The sequence below is a fragment of the Pelophylax lessonae genome (assembly GCF_965119305.1).
Source record: "Pelophylax lessonae genome assembly, chromosome: 4".
Taxonomy (NCBI): Eukaryota; Metazoa; Chordata; class Amphibia; order Anura; family Ranidae; genus Pelophylax; species Pelophylax lessonae.
This window is the reverse complement of record NC_138771.1, coordinates 304,435,616-304,450,854: the sequence shown is the minus strand read 5'-3', so window position 1 is coordinate 304,450,854 and position 15,239 is coordinate 304,435,616. Positions and strand designations below refer to the sequence as shown.

Sequence of the window (15,239 nt, the reverse complement as noted above, 5' to 3'; positions counted from 1 at the left end):
CAATCGGGCAGACAGGTCATTTAGGAGTCAGACATTAATGGAGGGTGGAATAGGGGTAGATGGGGGGAGGGTTCTAGCAGGTCACAAGAAGGTTCCCATGTTACAAACAACAATTGGAAATGATGGTACTATTTGCACTACTAAAAAGATATGCAAAACAGAAGTGCAAAATGTGATAATGCCTTAAAGTGTTCACCAATGCCAGAAGTCTGCCAAGCAAAATAGGTGAGTTGGAAGCTTTGGTGCATGAAGAGAAGTATGATTTAATTGGTATTGCTGAATCTTGGCTTCATTCTTCACATGACTGGGCTATTAATATTCCTGGCTATGTTCTCTTTTGGAAAGACAGGGTAAAACAGAAAGGTGACAGTGTCTGTCTCTATGTGAGAAGTGATCTCAAAGGGAGTGTGAAAGAGGACCTAGTTGATGGAGAGTGTGATGAGGCGGAAGCATTATGGGAGGAACTGCATATGGATGTGCGTAGTTCAAAGTTATTTATTGGAGTTTGTTATAGGCCACCCAGTGTTAACGAGGAGGTGGAGATTCAGCTCCTTGCACAGATAGAAAGGGCTGCAATGGCTGCAAGGGCTGGGACGGTGATATTAATGGGGGATTTGAACTACCCTGGTATTGACTTGAGCAATGGCATGACTGTAACAGTTAAAGGGCAGAAATGTATAAAGCTATTACAAGACAATTTTATGGTACAGTTCATAGAGGCCACAACTAGAAATGATGCTCTGCTGGACCTGATAATCTCAAACCATGTAGAGCTTATTACTAATGTTAATATAAAAGAATATCTGGGTATCAATGACCATAACATGATTTCATTTAATGGTAGCTGTAAGCAACAAACACATATGGGAAAGATAAAAACACTTAACTTTAAGAGAGCAAATTTTCCAAGGATGAGGGCTGCTCTCCAAGACTTAGACTGGGAGGGAATATTGGCATCAGTGAATACCGAGCAGAAAGGAGATCTCTTTAAAAAGACTGTATGTGATATTGCACTCTTAACTCCTCTGTCTTAGGTAGATGGAACATTTTGCAATTGTCCCATTTCCTTTGATCCCTTCCAGACCATGCCTGTTTTCATAGACAACCATCTTCATTTGAAGATCTCTGCCTGGGAGATGGCCCTTTACTGAAATCTCTCTCCTACTTACAGTATTTTACTTGCAATCACATCTCAAAATGACTCCCTATATCTGAGCAAATGGGAAAGAGATCTTAACACTTCATTCTTAGAGGATCAAAAGAATCGGATTCTCCTCTTTGCTCACTAGACTTCTCTTTGCAGCAAATATCTGGAGATCACATTTAAAATATTGTCGCGTTGGTACAGAACTCCAGCTGTACTACCATCAATATTTGCCAGACACAGCCCCTTGTGTTGACAATGCGGTACTTAGGCTGGCAAGCGAATCCACATCTGCTAGGATCGTCCAAAGCTGCACCCTTTTTGCCAAGTCCTGCAGATTGTTTACAAACATTTCCCTTATGGACGATCCAGCGGCAGTGCTCCTTAACTTGACTCCAATGTCCATTAAGAGATATAATAAAACCCTGCTGAAACCCCAGCCAGGGCCTGCATCCCCAGCATGTGGAATCAACAATCCACGCCTACTATGCCGCAATGGTTTGCAGGGTGAACGGTCTCCAGCCAATGGAACATGACATCTTCCCTTAGGGACAAGGCGGAGGAACACAAAACATGCTGGCAACAATGGGATATGTTCCGGTTCTCAGATGAATATTTGACTTACTCTTAAATTGAGGCTCCTTTCCCTAGGGGAACTTGATGTCTTGTGCCATCGACTCTGACAAAGCACCCTATCCTCACTCCTCTTTCTCCTTTTATTCATTTATTTTTCTCCCTTATTTATACACCAAGAGTGTCCACTCTTTCCTGTCCACTCTGTCCACAACCCAAAAAAAAAAAAAAACTACTTGTCATGCTCTGATAGTTAGGTGCAACTGGTATGTGGGAGTGGCATAGGGCCCTTCACCATGTAACGCCTATGTTCCGCTCCCCACTCCATATGGGTTCCGTACATGCTAGTTGGTACTATTTTTTGTTTTACTCTTCTTTCAGTATGACATGTCATTTAGGTTTTGCTTATCGTTTCCTTCAAAAGGCAGAACATACTGTAGAGGCTATGGCTTAAAGTTTATAGACACCTTATATTGATGTGTTGGAATCTTGCCTGTTACTTTAATGATATCTATGATATTCATGTTATATACATTACTATTAGAAATCATTGACTATGGTTTGTCATGTCATGCTGTAATGTCTTGCTGAATACCTTTAAATAAAGAATTAAAAAAAAAAAGACTGTATGTGAACACACTGAAAAATATATTCCCATGGGCAATAAGTTTAAAAGGCTAAAAATAAAACCTATGTGGCTCACATCCACAGTTAAAGAACCTGCAAATAATAGGAAAAGAGATTTTAAAAAATATAAAAATGAAGGAACACTATCATCTTTAACCACATAACAACCGCCCACCGCAGTTTTACTGCGGCAGGCAGCCGCTCCTGGGCAAAGCGACGTTATGTTACGTCGCTCGCTCAGGAGACTCTAGGGGGCGAGCCGGCGCTGCCGGGGGCATGCTCCCGTCTCTGCTCGTCAGCTGGGGAGCCAGTGCATGTGACCGGTGGCTCCGATGGCCGCGATCTCCCGCAGCTGAGAGAAAAAGACAGACGGCTGATGTAAACACAGCCATTTGTCATTTTTCCTGAAGTGATCACAGAGGCTATGTAATGCTATATAGGATCGCATGTCTCTGTGATTACTTCACAAGCCACGCCCCCTGAAAGTTAGAATCACGCCCCTAGGAATACATTTAACCCACTGATCACCAGTAATGTTAACCCCTTCCCTGCCAGTGCCATTTTTACAGTAACAGTGCATATTTTTAGCACTGATTACTGTAGTAATGTCACTGGTACCCCCAAAAGTGTCAAAAATGTCAGTTAGGGGTCCGATCTGTCCGCCGCAATGTCTCATTCCCGCAAACAAAATCGCAGATCGCCGCCATTACTAGTAAAAAAAATAAATAAAAATGACATAAATCTTTCCCATAGTTAGTAAACGCAATAACTTTTGCGCAAACCAATCAAAATACGCTTATTGCAATTTTTTTTCCAAAAATATGTAGCAGAAAACAATTTGGCCTAAAATGTTAAACAAATTTGATTTTTACATTTTTTTTTGAGAATTTCATATAAATAAATGTGAAAAATATTGTTATTTTTTTTTAAATTGTTGCTTATTTTTTTGTTTATAGTGCAAAAAATAAAAATCACACAGGTGATCAAATACCACCAAAAGAAAGCTCTATTTGTTGGAAAAAAGAGACGTCAATTTCGTTTGGGTACAGCGTTGCACGACCGCGCAATTGTCCGTTAAAGTAACGCAGTGCCAAATCGCAAAATAGGGGCTGGTCATTGAGCAGCCAAATCCTCCGGTCCTTAAGTGGTTAAATATTACAAAGAATATAACAGATAATCAGGGACACAGTTTTCCACACACGGCTAATGTGTAAGGTAAAGACCACAAGCTTGGAAGAATCCATTTTTGAAATGGATAAAAAACTGGCTAAAAGACCAAATTCAGAGAGTAGTGATTAATGATTCATACTCTGAATGGTCTAAGATTATTAGTGGTGTACTATGCAGTACACCAGGGTTCAGTGTTGAGACCCTTACTTTTTAATATTTATTAATGCTATAGAGTCTGGGATGAAAATTACCATTTCAGTGTTTGCGGATGGCAGCAAACTATGCAGTTAACTAACATCCTTACAGGATGTCTCCAACTTACAAGCCAACCTTAATGCACTGTTAAATTGGACAACTGTGTGGCAAATTAGGTTTTATGTTGATAAATGTAAAGTTACAGTATGCACAATTTTTGTGATGAATTTTTGGAAAATTAAGAAATTAAATATTGTTTGGTCACAGCTATCACATGGTACAAGGCTGATGTAAATTTGCCTTGCCTGCGGCTCAGTGTGGGGGGGGGGGGGGGGGGTTGGTGCGCATTATGAGGGAGTCAGTATGGGGGAAGAATGTATTTTGATTTTTTTTTTTCCTCTGCAGCTCCCCTGCAGCATCTAAAGCTGGTGGGAGGGCAGGGGAAGGAAGTAAAAGCTGCATGGAAGCCACACCGGATCAGTGTTTTGGGCGGGCAGGATCGGTGCAGGGGTATGGAGGGGGGGTGTAGAGAGATTCGGTGCTGCTGTAATTAGTGCGGTAGGGAAGAGGGAAATAAGAGTGTCAGGGGGGTGCATTTTAGGTGACAGGGGGGAAAATGTCAGTGAATTGGCGATGGCGGCAGGTGGGGGGGGGGGTCACATTTTAGGTGAATAGCTCTGATCAGCAGATTCCTATCTGCTGATCAGAGCTATTGGTTTGTTCAGCAAAGTCTGCTGAATAGTTCTACTATAAGCTCATGAAAAGTGGTTGTTGGGCGCTTCTGACCAGGCAAGAGGGAAGGGAGTCCACCGCTGTAGGGGGGGCGCAGGGGATGCTCTAAATTCTTGTTAGGAGACTGTCCTGAATGACAGGGTACAAGGCAGCACTGGCAGGAAAACTCAGAGGAATCCGCTGGCACAGGTAAAAAGAAAAGAACAGGCGCCACTGTAATTAGCCAAACAATTTATTGCACAAAATACATAGTGACTTACACATGGGTAAGCTGCAGTCCGTATCGCAGCGTCTCCAGCGCACGATCCGGCCGTCCACCGGTCCGGAGGTGACGTCACAGGAAGCTGGTCAAAGACTTGGTTACACCGGAAACCGCAAGGTTTAAATACGGCAGTCTACGACCAATTAGCATTAAAATCAACACAAGGGGCGGCGCAATACTCTGCAGGACCAGCTACACAGCCAGCACTTCTGGAGAGTCCGCACAATACATTTAGGTAATACAATGAATTTCATACTGGGGCTTATTAATGTACAAATATTTTAAAAACAAACAGTATACATTACAAGTATTATTACAAGTATTTTTACGTCCTCTATGATAGATGTACTGAAAAATGACTAGCACACCATAAAGCTAAAAATTAATTATGTATATACATATATCACTCTGTATTGGAGTACAAGGGAAAAGAAGGGCTGCCTAATAAATAAGAGAAAGGCACAAGCTCCTGAATAAATCCAAAAATCATGTACTCACAAAAAAAGGTTAATTTTCCATGATCCGTAAAATATATAAGCACAAAAAAGTGCCAGATAGCTAAAGGAAAAATACACTGGATAAAAAGCAAAATTTATTAAAAAACTGTAAATTGTTTTAAAACACGTACACATATGCATGCAGGCGTAAAAAACGTGCAGACACATGTATACGTATGTACCCTCAAATACTAGCAAAATGGGGATAAAAGAAAAAAAAGGGGGGGGGAGGGAGAGAATGGGGGGAGGGAAGGGATGAGGGGAAAAAAAAGTGAGAAACAAGGGGAGAGGGAAGGGGGGGGGGGGGGAAAGAAAAAGAGTACAAGTAAAAATACTTGTAATAATACTTGTAATGTATACTGTTTGTTTTTAAAATATTTGTACATTAATAAGCCCCAGTATGAAATTCATTGTATTACCTAAATGTATTGTGCGGACTCTCCAGAAGTTCTGGCTGTGTAGCTGGTCCTGCAGAGTATTGCGCCGCCCCTTGTGTTGATTTTAATGCTAATTGGTCGTAGACTGCCGTATTTAAACCTGGCACCAGGTGGCAGTCACTTACGCTTGAGGAAGGAGCCGAGTGCGCATGCTCCGAAACGCGTTGCATCATTTCCGGGAGCCTGCGTTCTATTTGCGGCTTCCGGTGTAACCAAGTCTTTGACCAGCTTCCTGTGACGTCACCTCCGGACCGGTGGACGGCCGGATCGTGCGCTGGAGACGCTGCGAAACGGACTGCAGCTTACCCATGTGTAAGTCACTATGTATTTTGTGCAATAAATTGTTTGGCTAATTACAGTGGCGCCTATTCTTTTCTTTCTACTATAAGCTCATGGTCACTTAAGTGACCATGAGCTTATAGCAGAAGGAGGAATGCCAGGTACATATGGCGTACAGACCTGGCCATCTGGAAGCAGTGCTGTTGGTCTGAATGCCGTAGAGACCTTGCAGCGAAAGTACTTTTTCATAAACTTCCTGCTATAGGGTAAAAATGGTCTCCCAATTGTCACCCTGTTACATGCAGCATCGGTGGAGATTGAGGCTACACAGACAAAAATAAAAGCTGCTTTTAAAAGCAATTTTCCACCAGGCACAAAGATCTGCCATAGATGTGTCTTTGATCTTTAATAAAGCTCCTGGCTTTCTGGCCATCATACCTGTTGAAATGTTTTGTTAAGTTGTGGAAGCTTTAAAACGTTTGTTTTTGCAGATCAGATACTGCACCGCTAGGTATGTCGTGGTACTTTTTTGGTGATACAATGTTTTTGGGCTAAGCGACGTCATACATGTTGTGGTATTGGGGAACTTTGCTCTGCACAACACGCATGGCATCATACCACAGAGTGTATTTATTGTGTGATTGAAACTAGTGGCGGCTGGTGCTCCATGGGCCGGGGGGGCGGCAGCCGGACCGCAACATACATCCCCCCCGGACCACACCAGGCCGCGTGCCATACACCCCCCCGGACCACAGCAGAACCCCCCCATACATCCCCCCGGACCACAGCAGGATCCCCCCCATACACCCTCCTGGACCACAGCAGGACCCCCCCGGCTCACTCAGCCTGTCTGGATGCAACATCTGGATAAGTGCGGCGGCGGCGGAAACTTCGGCTTCTTCCCTTCTCGGTCTTCAGCGTCTCCTCCCTCCTCCTCCATGCCCAATGGCATAACTTCAAATTTCGGCCAATAGGAAAACGGGTTTCACGATCCGCTTCTTGATTGGCCAGGAGAAGAATCCATGTGACAATAGCAAATTTGCATTCGCTATTGTCTCACAACTGGGTGGGCTTGGGGCGCAGTGCTCTGCGCCCCGAGCCCACCCTTTTTTTAGCCTAATAGTGGCTCTTGCTCTAATCACTTGGCTAAAAAAAAAAGCCCCATTGAACTCCATGCGTCCGGTGCCCCGCATGTAGATTAGGGGGCCGGACGCATGGATAGGGGGGGCGGCGCCCCCAATACACCAGCCGCCACTGATTGGAACTTTATTGTAATGTAGTGTATTTTTGCACTGTATTGCAGTAGAGGATGAACTGTACCCCGATTAAGTATTTTGTTTTTTATTATGTATATTTTATATAAAATAAAGTATATTTTTAAGAACAACATTTTTCCTTTCTTGCTTCTAAACACAGCTCAGTATTAGCTAATGTGTCCATGCACATTGTGTCATTAAAAATAATGCCCCAAACCTGTACTCAGGGAGAAGCGTACTGGAATAATTTATACACATGTGTGCATAAAGACACATTTACTTGCATAAATGTGTGCAACTGCGTGTAATTTAAGCCTAATGGCTAGAACAAATGAATGTTCTAGTCATTAGTATGAAATTACACACATGCGACTTATGTGCATACACCCATATGAACACTCATATAGACACCAGATTGAGCAGTTTTTATGCTAGATTTTTCTGCCAGCTTCTGGCAGAAAAATAAAATATATATAGGAATATTTTAATATGTCTTTGAGCACCAGACTTTAAAGCAGCCAGGGCCGGTGCTACCACTAGGCAAAGTAGTCTGCCACATAGGGCGCACTGCTGCCAAGGCCGCCTGGCCGCTGGTTTCACTATTCGTCATCTCCCACCGATCTCCGTGCTATGTAAGTTTTTGGTGCGGTGTTGTATGCAGGAGATGCCTCTGCAGCATGAAACTAACTCGGTCAGCCGCTCCGTCCATATGTAGTGCCATTAGGGGCACAGCATAGCACTGGAGGACATGTCCCAATGGAACGGAAGTAAACATCTTCTGCCACTGCACACCTCTATGATTAGTGACCTGTCTGTCTCTGAGTCTCAGGGTGTCAAAAATCCTTGCACCAGCCCTGAAAGCAGATGTGCCAACACACACTGCTCAGGCATGGTCTACTGTTGGCACTATCAGGAAGCTGGAGCAGAGTAATGATGACCAGCCAATGCTAGAATCTACACATGTAGACAGGAAGTGGCTAAAACAGGCTGAAGTAGATCAGCAGCTCTGGGATTTGAATTTAGATCTTCCTTAAATATATATATATATATATATGCTTTTAGAAGTGTGTGGTGACAGATGTAGTCAAATGGGGCAGGACTGAGCAAGTCCAAGACTGGGTATAAAAATACTGAAAAAGGTCTTCTATACATTTCATATCTTGTCACAGATTTGTATTACTGTATGGTAATATTAACCCTTTTGTGTTACCTAAAAGTAGTAAAGTATTGTTTACCTCCAAATGGTGTGTAGTAAAGTATTGTTTACCTCCAAATGGTGTGTGCTGTCATTTTTTTGTCTAGATTTTATTCTGTTTTAACTACTCAATCACTTGAAACAAAAGACTGAAGATATATCTAGCAACATTAACTGGTACCCTTTAATACCATCACTGATTCCTATCTGTTGGTGTGAGCAGCTGAATTTAGAAACTCAGAGATGTTCTCATCAGCCACATGAGATGCAACAAAGATTCTTTCCAAAAGCTGAGAGAGGCAGACCGTTCAGACAACAGATGGGAGAGTTCCCATAACTGTCACTTTTGTGCACATTTGCATAGTAAACAGAGGAGGTGCTCTCTGATTGATATCTCAATGCTGTATATAAAGTGGAGGAATTCCTCTCCGCCTCTGCTCTCAGGCTGATCTTCTTCTCTCTCGTCTGTCTACCTGGCTGCTGGAAAACTGGTTTTTGTTTTCTGGGAGATTCAATACTCTTTTGGAGTAAAGAGTTATTGATAAAATGCCAGAACCAACCAAGAATACAGGTGAGCGTTACTCATTTTTTTGCTATGTCTAATAGTTTCCTGCGATAAGAATAACGCAATTAACCCAAAGCAAAATTAGCCAGTACTGATCAGGCACATGGCATTTATTAAACAGATCCAAAAAAACACACAGCTTCTTCTGCATGCAATTAATAATAGGCTAGTCCATGGTAATATCATTGTTGTATCATTTATAATGATATGTGTGTGTGCATCAACTTTTTTTACTATGTGCCTTTTTTAGATAAGATAAATATGTTGGTCCTACTCCCTGATATTTGCTTGGCTGCATGGGCTTCAATGTTCTGTCTGGAGCAACCAGATGGAAGCTGAAACTGCATTTATCTCATAGCGTTTCTTGGCATGTCACAAGGAAGAACAAGCTCTGATGTACTATGTATAGGACTTAAGCTAAGCAGATGCAGGGCAGCAATTCATCCAATACAACCAAGCATCACATATACAATTATACAAACGCTAAACCACCATAAAGTTACCTTCAGATCTCCTACAACCTACACATTCATCTACATCCCCTTGTTCTATGCTCAACTGTTTAGTATTTCAAAGACTTGGATTTCCACTTGCCTGCTTAATCTCGAAAAGTTTTAGAAAAACTTCCAGCAAAGTATTAACTTTTCCAAAAAGATTGCATGGACTTTATTTTTAAATTATCGATTGTAATCATTCTTTCCACCATTAAGGGATGTTGAAAGATTATCCCCCAGCTTCCTTTGACTTGTTAGTGGAATAACAGTGATGTTATGACCACCATAATGGAAATAGGGACTTATTCATTCAAATCAAAGAAGAAATCAGGGCAAAAGTTGCTGCCAATAGCAATCAATCAGGTTTTGCCTTACATTTTACTGGAACATCATTGGTTGCTGTTAAACATCCTCACATTTGTTTTAAGTTTCTTTTTCCAGTTTTAATAACAGCTCCATTGAACTTTTTCTGCAAATCTACATAATCATTGATCCTACTTTATATAGAGTCTATAAACCACAATTGAGGTTGTAGAAACTGCTGAATAGTACAATATCTCAACCATAGTTATTTACTAATATGGGAAATATTTGGTAATATCTCACAGCAACAGATTCCTGTCTTTCTAACTTACACCAAAATAGTCATATATGCATACCTCCCAACTTTTTGAGATGGGAACAAAGAACACCTATTAGCAAAAGTATGTAGGCATTGGACACACCCCTGCCATGTCCCCTTAAAGGAGAATTGTACAAAACAATTGGTTAGTTAAAAACACAAGTGTTTTTTTTATTATTATTATTATTATTATTATTATTATTATTATTATTATTAATATTCCTCTATTCTGGCTTTTAAAATGTACAAATGTAGCAATTTAGAAATTAGATTTTCTTTGTCTTTGAAAGAGAAGTGCATTTTATATGCAGCTATATAGATCAGAACAAACTGAGGGACAAATGAGGAGGAAAAGGGGACAGGGGGACTTTGTTCCTAATCAGGGACAGTCCCTTGAAATCAGAGACAGTTGGGAGATATGTATATGTCTAACTTTAGTAGAAAAAACTTGTTACCAGAAATCCAAAAACCTATCCAGCATGAGCACTGTCTAAACAGATACTATAATCAGAACTATCTCTGTGTGTTTTATTGGAACAGTCAAGATTCCATCAAAAATGCCCAATGCTATTTTATCGAAATGCCAATTTGGTTAATGTCACCAAAAGTTTTTAGGCTTCTTCATTTTCAATGTAGTTTAATACACTTCTTGTGCAAAACATCTTTTTAGACATAAATCTATGTAATACTTGAATACAGTGCTTAGCTCCTTTGCAATTTTTAGGACATGATATGGTGGCATGCTTATTGTTTGGTGAGGCGTTTTAAATAAAGCTCTGTATTCTGCTCTGTGATCTTTCAGAGCACGCCATGAGGAGTATCTTCCACTGCAAAAGCATTCCAGGAGATTATATCAGAATCCTTATATCCCACATTGGCACTTTAAATATTCAGCTCTAGCTTTGTGACTCTGAAAATATCTGTAACAGGCAATCTCTTGGCTCACAATTCTGACCAAACATAGCTAGCTTGAGCAGTATTATAAATGTCCTAACATTGTTTATTGCCCAGACCATGCAGAGTAGCTATTCTCATGTGTTGGTTGATAATGATGTCACAGCTTTAAAGACAGATGCCAGAATCAGGTTGTATGATACAACAGTAGTAGTCTGTTACATTCAAACCAATTTTATTTGGATAATTCCAACATCTTTTTTATCTGTTTTGGAAAGATCTGCTTGACTGATTGGTAGATTTATTGATTGATTATTAGTTTTTCCTCTCATTCATAAAAGTTAAGTATAAATCTTTTTTGATACATCTACTACAGATAATTCACATCTGTTTTTTCCACCAGACACGGGACATTTAGTGCAGCTCGACTCAAAATGGCTTTACATAGCACTTTTATGAGCATTTTTTTTTTTTAGTTTAGTTTTATTAATATGAGTTTTAATTATTATTAGTATTATATGAGTTTTATGCAGGAGAAGAGCACTGAGCAATCCATACAAAGCAAATAGACTGATCTATGATTATATATGACTGGTTACTGTGATTTATCATTGATCTTGACATTGTTTCAATAAATATTGCTGTTTGTGTTAAATGTTCGAGGCAGTATTGGGAAAACCAGTTTCTTTTCATACAATACCCTTAAATTCTCTTTAAATTTACAAATTAAGTCCACCATGTGATATTAACATAATTGCAGGGCGGACAACTACCACAGTTTCAGAGTATTATGAAGTTTCACAAGTTTCACAAGTATTATGAAGTAGTTCACAACCTAGGAAGATGTGCAGGTGCCATATTGTCTATATTTTGTGCAGAAATTCAGTGTTCTGGTACATGATATAAGACAGTTGGGTGAAAATTACTAAAATATGGAAAACCGATTTTATTAAGCAGTAGTGACATATTTATGAACCCAAATATATTTTGTAGGACTTTTTTTTATGTTTTAACTTTTAAATGATTGATCACATTTGACACTTGTTTGCATAGTGTGGGGATTAAATGATTTTACTAGTGTCTATGCTGCTCTAACATATTTTGACATTGCCTAAAGTTAAAAAGCTACAAATGTAAGTGAAGCTGACCTGGTTTATAAGATAACAGTGCTGATGTGCAAGTGCCTTGTGTTGCCAGGGCATAATGTTTGCCTTTAAATCAATTCCTGTGTGCCTGTACAGTCCCTTGGATTCTAAGCCTATGCTGTGAACAGTGCTTCAACCTCTCACTAACACAAGATTAAGTCCTGCCCCCATCCTGGCACTACTAAGTCTCATTCCTGTCGTTGGCTGTCAAAAACCAGAGCTTCTACTCACTACTGTTGCTCCAGAATTTGACCATTGAATGGCAGGGGTGCCTGATTTCAGTTTGGAAAGAAGTCTAGATACAGAGGCTGATTTATAAAAGAAGTTTAGCAGCTTCACTAAATACATTGTAGCTATGTTCACTTTGAATATCCAATCAACTTGACTCTTCACTTCATTTATTGAATAAAGATTCTTTATCCCCTTTAGTTAATGACCCTGTGTCTAGGAGCCAAGGAAAAAAAGGGATTCGTTTTAAAATTAACAAAGGTACATACAGAACTGGTTAGTTAGTTAGTTAGGCATTGTTTATGGCAGATTGGGTGGATTCTAACTTTTTTTAATCATTAGCTACCATTGATTAAAAGTTACACCAACATTTAGCTACAGCAAAAAGACTTTAGCATACTTAATAATGCACAGAAACTATTTCTTTAATTTGGATGGATAATCCAAAAATAATCATGAAACATTATCATCGTCTTTATCTTTCTGTTTAGGACAGGGGTGTCCAAACTATGGCCCTCCAGTTGTTCAGGAACTACAATTCCCATCATGCCTAGCCATGTCTGTGAATGTCATTTTTACAATGCCTCGTGGGATGTGTAGTTCTGCAACAACTGGAGGGCCATAGTTTGGAGATCCCCGGTCTAGGATTATACATAGCTGGGCTTGCAAATACATGAAGTTTTACTAGCTTATGTTGTGAATATATAAATCTGTGTTTTGGCCTATATGTCCTTTAAAATCTTCTAGAATGCACCCATAACAGTTTAAGACTTCTTGTCAACTTTAGACGTATTTCCCTCTTCTGTAGTACCTAGTAGCCTATAGTACAGTGATGGCGAACCTTGGCACCCCAGATGTTTTGGAACTACATTTCCCATGACGCTCATGCACTCTGCAGTGTAGTTGAGCATCATGGAAATCATGGAAAATGCTTTAGTAAGATTTTTTAATACTGTGCTCTCTCAACTTCCACTGATACACTCTAAAAATCTTGTTACTTTTTATGTATCCTATACTGTATAATAACCATAGAGTCTCTACTCTTCATGGTCTACCCAGAAGTTTCCTAACTGTAGAAAATAGAAACCCAAAATTAAGTTTACACACCTATCTTTTAGGTCCATGAATAATTTTACATGCCATTTGCTCTGTTTAATTCTACTGAGAATCAAATTTTTTCGCCACCAACTACCATTTGGAAGTCTAGAAAAGTGGCACAAATATTCAGATTAACCCCTACTATTTGCAAACTAAAAATAAACACTCCCCAACAGGATACGCAATGTTTGAGCTACACCTATAATTCTCCTTCCCCTTCAGAGCCACCAGTCGACATCTGGGGCAGCTGGCGGCTCTCAGACCAGTTATTAACAGACAATGCAGGCCCCTGAATATTGAGAACCAATCAGAGCCCTTTTCGATTATTACGTCAGCTATGGCATAATGATAACAGGTGGCCTAGAGGCCTTATTGAGTAAACAAAAGTTTTCAGCCTAATAAACACTGCCGTTTTCAGTCTGCAGAGGCATCTGCAGTTGAATGTGTTTAACATTTGTAACTATAAGACACAATTACAGTTTTAACAGAAATAATCGATTAGGAAAGGAAAATGTACATTTTTGCACACTTGTCAACCTATAATAAAAAAACATAGCAGGGTTTTTGTTAAATCTGTGTACCAATTAAATGTCCTTAAAAATATATGAAATCGATTTAGGTAGGCAAACTATATTGTAGACACAAACTGACATGGTTATCTTTGGCCTAGGTATATAGGCATCTATGTTTGAGATAATACAGAAAGAGTCAAGACAAACTGTAGGACAGCTTTAAATTGATGACACAATCGCCCATAATTTTTCTGCACTTACCAAACAAATATAACAAAATACTTTTATAAGTATAATTAATGATTTAAAAGGTAGCAAATAAGAAAGGTTCATTGTTAGGGTTTAAATACACTTTAACCACATGCTACCCACCCATCTATTGTTCTGGGGCGCCGTCATATGACAGCGCCCCAGAACTGCCTCTCTTGCGTGCCCCCGGGGCGCGCAGATCGGCGATCGTGTCCGCGCCGTGTTGCTAGACCCAGATCTTGGTAAAGAGTCAGTGACATGACTCTTTACCCATGTGATCGGTTGTGTCCAATCACAGCCGGTCACATGTAAATGAGGAAGTGCCGATTTTATTAAGCAGTAGTCAGAGTGTGAGGCGAGGAGAGCCGATAAGCGGCTCCTCCTCGCAGGGGAGACCAAGATATGTAATCAGGGCACTGATCATCAGTGCCCTGATTACACAAATGTGAAATCAAGTGCCAATCAGTGCCCACAGTGCCCACCATCATTGCCCAACATCAGTGCCCAAAATCAGTGCCAATAGTGCTGCTAGTCAGTGCCCATCAGTGCCTGCTAATCTAGGCACTGACTGGCAGCACTATGGGCACTGATTGTGGGCACTGATGGTGCTGCCCATCAGTGTCCATCAGTGCTGCCCATCAGTGTCCATCAGTGCTGCCCATCAGTGCTCATCAGTGCCGCCCATCAGTGCCCATCAGTGCCGACCGTCAGTGCCGCCTCTCAGTGCCCATCAGTGCCACCTGTCAGTGCTCATCAGTGCCGCCTGTCAGTGCCACCTATCAGTGCCCATCAGTGCGGCATATTAGTACCTCCTAATCAGTGCCACCTCATCAGTGCCCATAAGTGCCACCTTATCAGTGCCCATCAGTGCAGCCTATCAGTGCCCATCAGCACCACCTCATCAGCGCACATCAGTGAAGGAGAAAAACTTTTTTTTTTTCAAAATTTTCAGACTTTTTTCTTTTTTTTGTATGAAATAAAAAACCGAGCGGTGATTAAATACCACCTAAAGAAAGCTCTATTTGTGCGAAAAAAATGATAATAATTTCATATGGGTACAGTGTA

General features: G+C 40.5%; 1 protein-coding gene across 14 annotated transcripts in view; it reads left to right on the top strand.

Moving 5' to 3' along the window:
* The first annotated feature begins 8,687 nt into the window (after positions 1–8,687).
* MYBPC1 (myosin binding protein C1) overlaps positions 8,688–15,239 on the top strand; it is a 153,903-nt gene continuing 147,351 nt past the window's right edge. For 11 of the 14 annotated variants that reach the window (XM_082256729.1, XM_082256737.1, XM_082256731.1 and 8 more), the window contains exon 1: positions 8,689–8,938. In XM_082256729.1, coding sequence (XP_082112855.1) covers positions 8,914–8,938 — 25 coding nt within the window. In that variant the 5' untranslated portion in view covers positions 8,689–8,913. Of the gene's footprint in view, positions 8,939–15,239 lie in introns of all 14 variants that reach the window. The other 3 variants (XM_082256732.1, XM_082256735.1, XM_082256733.1) reach the window with 2 other exon arrangements.